The sequence below is a fragment of the Arachis ipaensis genome, chromosome B2 (genome assembly GCF_059453495.1).
Source record: "Arachis ipaensis isolate K30076 ecotype BB chromosome B2, ASM5945349v1, whole genome shotgun sequence".
Taxonomy (NCBI): domain Eukaryota; kingdom Viridiplantae; phylum Streptophyta; class Magnoliopsida; order Fabales; family Fabaceae; genus Arachis; species Arachis ipaensis.
Genome location: NC_142437.1, coordinates 121,184,706 through 121,194,831, shown reverse-complemented (window position 1 = coordinate 121,194,831; position 10,126 = coordinate 121,184,706). Strand labels below are relative to the sequence as shown.

Sequence of the window (10,126 nt, the reverse complement as noted above, 5' to 3'; positions counted from 1 at the left end):
AATATATGATAAAGTCACGGTTTATTTTAGCACCTAGGAGCAAGTTGCATGCACGAAATTAAACTACTTGTTTCTGGGAGTGATTATCTAAAGAAGTTGTTCATTTCACATGATAATATTAGAAATATAATTATTTATGTAATTATTTATTAATTTATATTTTTAAATAAGTAATTATTATAATATAATATTAAAATATGTATGATCAAAGATTATGTTTTTTTTTATACTAAAATTGAGATTAGAAGATTAAATTTTAAATATTGTATTTGGTGATTAAAAATTAAAATTTTAGTCATAAAATATAAAATTTGAAATTAAATTTTTATAATATATTTTTTAAATATTTTTATTTAATTTTTAAATTTTAATTTATTTTTCAGTCTTTATTTTATTTTAAATCAAATATAATATTAAGATATATTTTATATTAAATATAATATAAAAATTTAATTCAATCCCATTCAAACACAATCCTTATAAGTAATTTTATGACAGATGTATGTATTATTTTTAGACGATGCATTGTACTACATATATATTAAGCGTTCACATGATAAATGTGTTCTACGGTAATTATCACCAAATGGTAAATAAAGATTTGACTAAATATTTCTCTTTTTCATGCAAGAAATAAATTGTGAAAATGGTCAGAACTCAGAACATGCAGCTTTCTGTGTTTCAATTTGTTAGTTAGCTTAATTTCATAATATTGGATATTGTGTTAACGAGTACAATTTTTTGTTTATTTATATGCATACCTTACCAATATTATTCTTGATGAGGACATACATCCAAGCTATATTATTCTTTGCGACTTTTATTTTTTTTTTTTACCTTGTCGGTTGGAATATAACTAATGATGTTTCTGGCTCAAAGTAAATGATTCTTTTTTTTGGCTACTTTATTATTCAGTTACTTGTACTTAATTTTCTAAATCAGTCTTTTTGGCGAGAAAACATAATTTTCCTTAAATAATATAATCAAGTTAACGGTAATAATGTATAAGTTCGCCCCTATATATTGTCAAACATGCATGCATTTTGGAAAATATATTAGATCCGTCAAATACATAATATAACAATCAACAAACACGTTTTTGACTAGTCATTATTATTTTTTCTTTTTTATTAAATATTTCTTTATTCTTTGTGAAGAATGCTAGGAACCAACCACATCATTGACAAACCAATAATCATCAAAATAAAGATAAAAATATACATACAAATGTCTCTAATAACGGTGATCAGATAATAAGTCATGCACCAAACTAAATAAATCTAATGTCAAGGAATATTTCCATTTGCATACGCTAACATTTCATTTGCAGCGACCAACCTTAATGGAATTAAGATCCTCTTCTTCCTAATTAATATAAATTCCAAAATTAAATAGTTCCTAATACCCAGTTGGTGATGTTGACTAACTTCATGGTAGCCACTGGCCACGTCATGATCAACATCCAGCACACCTAGGTCAAAATTTCTTCTAGTTGACTTTTTTTTATATAAAAATAGAAAGATTTGAACCCGCTATCTTTAAATGAGTATGAAAAAACTATACCATTTGAACTATAATTCGCTGACTCCATCTAATTGACTTATTATTTGTAATAATAATAATAATAATAATAATAATAATAATAATTTATTATTATTATTATTAGAATCTCTACTTCATTAAAGTACGTAGACCAACATACAAAGAAAATGTGTAGTTATAGATTCAAAAAAAATGTGAAGTTTTTGGCATCTTTTCATCAAATTGCATATTTTAATTTTTTTTAATTCTAAAAATTAAAATTTCTTAAATACTTCTAGAACAAGAAATTTATTTTTCTCTTTTTGAGAATTAGAACAAGAAATAATAATTTCTTGTGCATGCTTTATTTACAATTTTAGCCCTATATTACAATTGAATATGTTAAAAAAATAAAATCTTCATAAACATTTTTTTGTTAATTTAATTTAATGATAAAAAATGAATTCAGATATTAGGACAAAAACACATACACTAAAGATAATCAAGAAAGCTAGAGTGCAAGATTTTTGGTGTTTCATAAACCTTTTCCACCAATATAATAAGATGCTTAAACCATAATACACATATATACATCTTTTCTTACTTTCAAAGCATATATCCTTGAATTAGTCCTCCTAAAATTAATACTACATATAAGGACTTTTCATACACAATCTAGATTAAACAATGCCTTCATACCAACCATTATTATAATAAGACTTAATCATAGAAAAAAAATTGATAATAACACAAATACACAATTATTCCTCTATATATAAGCCCAATATATAGCCATCACTTCAACCACAAATAAATATACTACCTTTTTCTCACACATTCTCAATAAGATCCCAATATGGCTTTCAAGAAATTCTCCATTCTTATCAATCTTTTTGTATCCCATTTTCTTCCCTTCTTTTTGTTAATGACATCTTTGTCCTTAGCAGATGACCATGAATCCATTTGCCAATCAACAATAGACCCTTCTTATTGCAAAAACATGCTTGCAAATCAAAATGGCAACATATTTGATTATGGCCGTTTCTCATTCCAAAAATCAATATCCCAAACCCAAAAATTCCTAAACCAAGTTAACTCATATCTCCAAAATACACACACTTTGTCACAATCCACAATTTGGGCACTCCAAGATTGCACCTTTCTTTCTCAACAAAGCTTAGAGTATTTATCAAACACCTTCACCACAATCAATCAAACTAGTAATAATAATAATAATCTTCTTCCATCTTCACAAGCTGAAGATTTTCAAACATTTCTTAGTGGGGTTTTGACCAACCAACAAACTTGCTTAGACGGTTTATCATTACAAACCTCTACTTCTAATTCGGATCAAGATTTGAAGAATGAACTATCTTCATCATTATCCAATGACACAAAACTCCATAGTGTTTCCCTTGCTTTATTCACAAAAGCTTGGGTACCAAGCAAGAAAATCATAACATCATGGCCAAACAACAAGCACAACTTCAATTTCCATCATGGAAATCTACCACTGAAGATGTCCAAAAAAGCTCAAGAAATTTATGATCATGCTAGGAATTCCAAGCATGGGAGGAAATTGCTCCAAAATAATGCGAACAACGGCAGCAGCAGCGGCGACGATCAGAGTGTTTTGGTGAGTGATATTGTGGTTGTGAGCCAAGATGGGAGTGGAAACTTTACAAGCATAAATGATGCCATTGGTGCAGCACCAAATAATAGTGTTGCTAGTGATGGATACTTCTTTATCTTTGTAACTGAAGGTGTGTATGAAGAGTATGTTTCCATTGATAAGACCAAGAAGTACCTTATGATGGTTGGTGAAGGAATTAACCGCACAATCATTACTGGTAGTCACAATGTTGTTGATAATTTCACAACATTCAATTCCGCAACATTTGGTAAGCAACAAAAACTTTAGCCTCTCTTATATTTGACTCGTTTATAGATAGACACTTCAGTAAAAATAATTACTTTTCAACGTTCAAAAACGTCCATCACTTTTTAAAACGCGAGACATCTAATTTTTGTCGAGAGATCGATTTGTCTTTATATATTTTAAATTGAAGAACTTAAATATCTCGTATTTTAGAATGTCAAAAATGTTTTTGTATTTTTAATTAATCAAAAATTTATATATGTATCTTCGAATGAAAAAATTAAGAATTTATTTATCTTTTTCTTTATATTATAATTAACCCGTCATCAAAAATAACTATTTTTTACGTTTGCTCGTATGAATTGCATGCAGCTGTGGTAGGTCAAGGGTTTGTAGCGGTAAACATAACATTCCGCAACACTGCTGGACCAAGCAAGAACCAAGCAGTTGCTTTAAGAAGTGGTTCAGATTTGTCTACCTTTTATAGTTGCAGTTTTGAAGGATACCAAGACACGCTTTATACGCATTCTCTTAGACAATTTTATAGAGAGTGTGATATTTATGGTACAGTTGATTTCATATTTGGTAACGCTGCTGTGGTGTTTCAAGATTGTAACATCTATCCTCGCCTTCCAAACAAAGGACAGTTCAATACTATCACTGCACAAGGCAGAACCGATCCAAATCAAAACACAGGTACGGTTTCTATAAGATAACTTTACTAATCACTGACGTTAATTGTGTTTTTGTTACATTATTTTGTTAACAATTATGTTAGATATATATATCAAAAATCAGCCATCAAATTTATTATTCGTGTAAAATATATATTAAAAATAAATTAAACATCACATGATAATTGATTTATTGGTTAATTTTATTATACTCATAGTATTTTTGTTTTATTAATTATATTATGTAAAGATTAATTACTAAAAATTATATTTCAACTATATTACATAGACACTAAAAATTATTTTAAATTTATGGTTCATATAAAATATATATTAAAAATATAAAATACACATAATATGTGGTAACAATATATATGTGATAACAAACTAACAATTATTGTATTCTAACGACGATTTTTTAGAGTTTTCCGGATTTTAGACCAACCTAACTCAGAATTCCTATAACTTTTATGGTTTTGAAAATCGGGTTGAGCTTACTGTTTCAATTGGATTAATTAGAAATTGGTCTCTAAATTTGTATAGTTCAAGACAAAATTCGATCGTAAGCAATTTGGTCAAAAACTCATAAATCAATCAAAGTCAGTCGATTTTTAACGATAACCAATCTAAAATAATATAACAAAAAACATTCTTTTAAAAAATATATTTCAATGATAAATATATTATATTATTATATTTAGTTGAATTTCATTTGAGTTCCATTAAATATTTACATCTTTGAATTTCTAGTTCTAGGTACCTGTTTAATGTCAGATTCGATTGTTGAATACTATACTCTCTTGTGAATATTACCTTAATTATTATCTGTTCGAATCTTTAATAACAGGAACTTCGATTCAGAATGCAACCGTAAAACCTGCCGATGATTTAGCACCAAATGTTGGTAGTGTTCAAACATACCTTGGTAGGCCATGGAAGAATTATTCAGTGACAGTGTTCATGGAATCATTCATGGATGGTTTCATAAACTCTGCAGGTTGGCATGAATGGAGTGGTGATTTTGCGCTTAGTACATTGTACTATGCTGAATTCAACAACACTGGGAATGGTTCTGACACTTCTAACCGTGTTACATGGCCTGGTTATCATGTCATTAATGCTACCGATGCAGCTAATTTTACGGTTTCTAATTTCTTGAGTGGAGATAATTGGATTCCTCAAACTGGTGTTCCATATTTGAGTGGATTAAATTAATGCAGTTAGTTATAAATCCAAGTTAATTAGACACCAAAGTTGTTCAATTATTATTCATTTAATTGGTTTTATTATTTATTAGTAGTTCATGTATGTGTATTATGGATTTGATTTGTTGTATATGTATGTTTAATTAGATATGAATAATAAGGCCTTTATTTTGTTATTATATAACATGTGCTGAATTAAGGAATTCTTATGAGCTTGAAATTATTGCTTGATTATTATATTGTTAGATCACTTAGATGATACTGATAGTTGAGTAGTTAAGTTAAAAAGATAGTTTTCACGGTTACTTGACATAGAAGCATTGTAGCAAGTAGTTGGGCTTGGCGGGAAATTCTGTTAGGAAGAATGCCAGCTTGGTACTTGGTAGTTAGAGTGGTCATTAGGAAGTGATGTAATCTGGTGTGATTAACCATTAGGGGTGAAAAAAGGCCAGCAGCCTTGTCTGTATTTAGTCTGACCTGTCCTGTTATAAAATAGGTACAGCCTCAAATTCATATAAAAGCTTTAATATGTTAGTAGATCAGGTCTAAACTTATTAATTAATCTTATTGGTCTATCAGACCTACTTGAACCTATTAATACATAATGACATATATAAATAATTTTTTTATTACTAATAAAATTATGAGATATTTTAAATTTATTATATTTAATTATAAATACTTTGGTATATTCTAAATATTTTAAAAGTTTAAAAATTCTTATAAATATTAAATATGACATATTACATATAAATATTTTTATTTAAAAATAGTTTTTTTGTAACTAATATTTTTATTTTGTAAAAAAGAATTATCAAGTCTTTTAACAGGTTTTAAATCAGGCCCGACTGAATAACAAGTCAAGTTTAGTACTTAAAAAAAGTCTATAACAAACTGCAGACTAGATTCAGGCCAATTAACTACACGACAAATTAGGCCTATTAAAAACAAAACTTGGCCTGATGTGGTCTGTTTTCATCTCTATTGACTATAATGCACATTTCCTAGTTCTAATTTTTTGCTAGTTTCATTGCGACTCGACTTTTTCTGCTCATTCTCGAATTGAAAATTTTGCTCTCTAATGCATGATTATGTACCGCATATTTAAATTTTATTTAGGAGTTTATTATTAGTTAATAAATTGATGCATAAATAAAACGAAATTTGTACTCACAATATTTATTTAAATATGAGTGAATTGACTATTCCAACTAAATTCAAATTGATTTATTAGTATGTTTGAATTTCGATGGTGAGACCTCTCTAAATGTCTAAATGCATGGGACATGGGAGACGAGATAGAGTGAATAGAATTATAAAAAAAAAAAATAGAGTGCTTACTAATGTTATGAAATAAAATAACAAGAAATAATTAAATATGTCCGTGGAATTTTTTTTCCCATCCCTTTTTGGGTGAAAAATTAAATCTCTTCTTTATTGTGTTGGTTTGGTGGCAGAGGATATGCATATATAGCTTTACTTTTATTTGTCTTCTTCAACAACTAACCCTTAATTTTCAAAAGTCAAACCCCTCCAAATTTTGCGTATATATGGATCCATGTTGGAATGATGGAAGGTTGTTGGTGAATTCATAAGTTGGTGAATTCATAAAAATTTGATCTGTTCATTATTTGTTTCCCCAGTAGTTAAAAAAATGCTTAACTCGGTCTTCTGAAATGAGAAAATTTATACAACCATAATGACGGCTAAGAATTTAAAATAAATAAATAAATAAATAAAATTACCTTTGTTCAAGTCTTCCAAACTTTAAATCAAATAAACATGAATGATAAACAATACAAATTTTCATGCCCAAACACGCTTTGAAGGAGTCTAAGGACAAATTTGGATTGGATTTTTAAGGAAAGAATATATTTTTATTGAAAAATATTTTTATATAATTATAATATAATGATGTTTGTATATATAATTATTAAAAAAATACTTTTATTAAAAAGCAAAAAAAAGGGCTTAGCTTTTTGAAAAAATAAAATTTTAAGAAGATTTTAATGAATTATTTACTAAAAAAATACTTCTTATATTTTCTCTCCAAATACAATATTTTTTAAATTAAAGAAATTAAAAGCAATTCAAACTCACACTAAAACTCTTAGAATATGTTTAGGCATGAGATGATATATAGACAAAAACATTATATTTATTTTAGGTTTAATTATTTTATTGGTCCCTATTGTTTTATTAAATTTGTAATTAGGTCTTTATATTTTTTTTCTTTTTAATTCGGTCTTTATATTATTTTTAATTTTATAATTAGGTCCTTTTTAGCGTAAAAAATATTAGAATTAACTGAATATTTTTTTACAAATTAAATGTATTTATAATTAAAAATCTAATTAGATTTTTGATCGAGTGTATTTTAAAATAAATATCTTATTAATTTTAATATTTTTGACATGAAAATAATATAATTACAAAATTAAAAACAATATAAAAATTTAATTAAAAAAAGTATAAAAACATAATTAAAAATTTGATAAAACTAAAAAGACGAATCAAATAATTAAAAATTTTATTTTATAAAGAACTTCTAAATTTTGATATTTTTTAATATCTTAGCAAATTTGGATCCAAAAATAAGTTAAAACCTACAAGCCTACAACGAACTAAGGGCTCAACAAAACCAAATGCATTCGCATGTCATATCTCTTCCTCTTCAATTTAAAAGTCTCACATTCAAATTCTATCAATTATAATCGAGGAAAAAAAATCTGATAAATATGTGAGAGGTGTGTAGGTGTGTATGTTATGTACTTAGAATTGAGAATTGTCCAATTCATTTAGAATACTTAAAATTGGAGATTGTCTAATTCACTAACAAAAAAAACAAACACATTCATTGACTTTTCTATTACTTCAACTCAAGATTGTTGGCTTTATTATAATTAGTTTAGCCATATATATAAGGCTAAATCATGATTAGAATAGGTTTGGCAGAATAGACATTGGAGAGGAAGACTTCTAAACTTGAGAGAGAGGAGTTGCTGTTATATATAATCTTTTCTACATGTGTTCTTAAATTACATTCAAAATAGGTTACTCCTTGGTGTCAAGTGTCAACTAGCTTTTGGTAAGAAAACTTAAAACTAAAGAACAAAAGACAGTTCCAATTGCACTTCATTTGAGTTAGGCATCTAAATAAAGTGACCAAAATATTATTTGTAATTGAAGGGTAACCAAAAATTGATTAATTACAAGGCTTGACTTTTTTATTTAGTTTTGATACGAGCATTAAGTTAAAATAGAATTATATATACAACTTTAATTTCTTTATTGCAGAACTGTTTGTTGGTTAATAAAAGTAATTAAATAATTAAAGAGAAAATTCCACTCCCCTCCCCTGCGAGATGTTAAAATGACACTCTCCTCTCCTCTATTTTATAAATGTACATTCTCTTCCCTTCTAACTTTTAAAAAACCTCCTCTTTAATCTATTTTAAATTTTTTGTGTTAAATAATGTTAACTTTATCTATTTTTAAGAAAAAAAATTATTTTTTGAAAAAATACCCATTAACAAAATTTTTTTTATCATTAAATTTTACTTACCAAAATACCCTTTAATAAATTATTCTTTTATTGATTAAATTGTATTTTTACCAAAATATTTTCAAAAAAATTAATAATTAAATTATTTTTTTCTAAGATACCTACCCTTCAATAATTTTTTAATTATTAAATTGTGATTTTACTAAAATTTTTGTTAACAATTATTTTTATATTTACTATTAATTTTTCGATATCAATATATATTATTTTAATATTAAATAAAAAATCTTATCACTGTTAATATGTATAACAATTAATATATATTGATATTGAAAAATAATCTTACTAAAATTTTTTATTTAATATTAAAATAATATATATATATATATATATATATATATATTGAAAAATTAATAGTAAAATATAAAAAAATTGTTTACGAAAATTTTGGTAAAATTATAATTTAATAATTAAAAAATTATTGAAGAGTATTTTAGAGAAAAAAAAATATAATTATTAAATTTTTTTAAAAATACAATTTAATTAATAAAAGAATAATTTATTAAAGGATATTTTGAGAAGCAAAATTTAATGATAAAAAAAGATTTTTGTTAATGGGTATTTTTTTAAAAAATAATTTATTTTTTCTTAGAAAATGGATAAAGTTAATATTAGTTAACACAAAAAATTTAAAATAGATTAAAGATGAGGTTTTTTAAAAGTTAGAAAGGAGGGGAATGTATATTTATAAAATAGAAGAGAGGGGAGTGTTATTTTAGCATCTGGGAGGGAAGTGAAATTTTCTCATAATTAAATTAAGGAACAAATCAAACAAAACGAATATTATATAATAAGTTGGGTTTATTTAGAGGAAAAGGGAAGAAAATAATGAGGTTTATTAGTGTTAAACCTTTCTTCTCCCTTTAAATGAATTTCTCTTCTCTAAAATCTTTTCTTTTTTTTTTTTTGGTGACAAAATTAAACAAACGCTCTTGTTGACTTGTTAGCAAATTCTTTTGAAATTATTACCTATTCAAGCTTTGATATAATCATTAATATTCAAAACTAAAAACGCGATATCTACTTATAATTGAGGACTAAACCATCGTTTTCAGTACCCATCACTCATTATCAATAGTTATGACTTGTTTATTTACATCTTGACTCTTATGCAGTCATTCAATTCTAGGGATCAATAATAAACTAATTAATTAACCTCATCTACTAACATGACAACTTGGAGATTGAAGATTATAATTCACTAAAATTAATACTCTATATTTGAATACTCTTTCGGTCTAGAAAACGTGTTACCTTTTTTGGAGTTTTTAAATAAATTCCA

General features: G+C 25.9%; 1 protein-coding gene across 1 annotated transcript; it reads left to right on the top strand.

Annotated features, from left to right (window-relative positions):
• The first annotated feature begins 2,323 nt into the window (after positions 1-2,323).
• On the top strand, positions 2,324-5,482 carry LOC107626183 (pectinesterase). The gene is made up of 3 exons (XM_016329000.3): positions 2,324-3,422; positions 3,773-4,096; positions 4,922-5,482. Exons 1-3 carry the CDS (start codon positions 2,378-2,380, stop codon positions 5,287-5,289), a joined length of 1,737 nt encoding a protein of 578 aa, XP_016184486.1. The 5' UTR covers positions 2,324-2,377; the 3' UTR covers positions 5,290-5,482.
• The last annotated feature ends 4,644 nt before the right edge of the window (positions 5,483-10,126 follow it).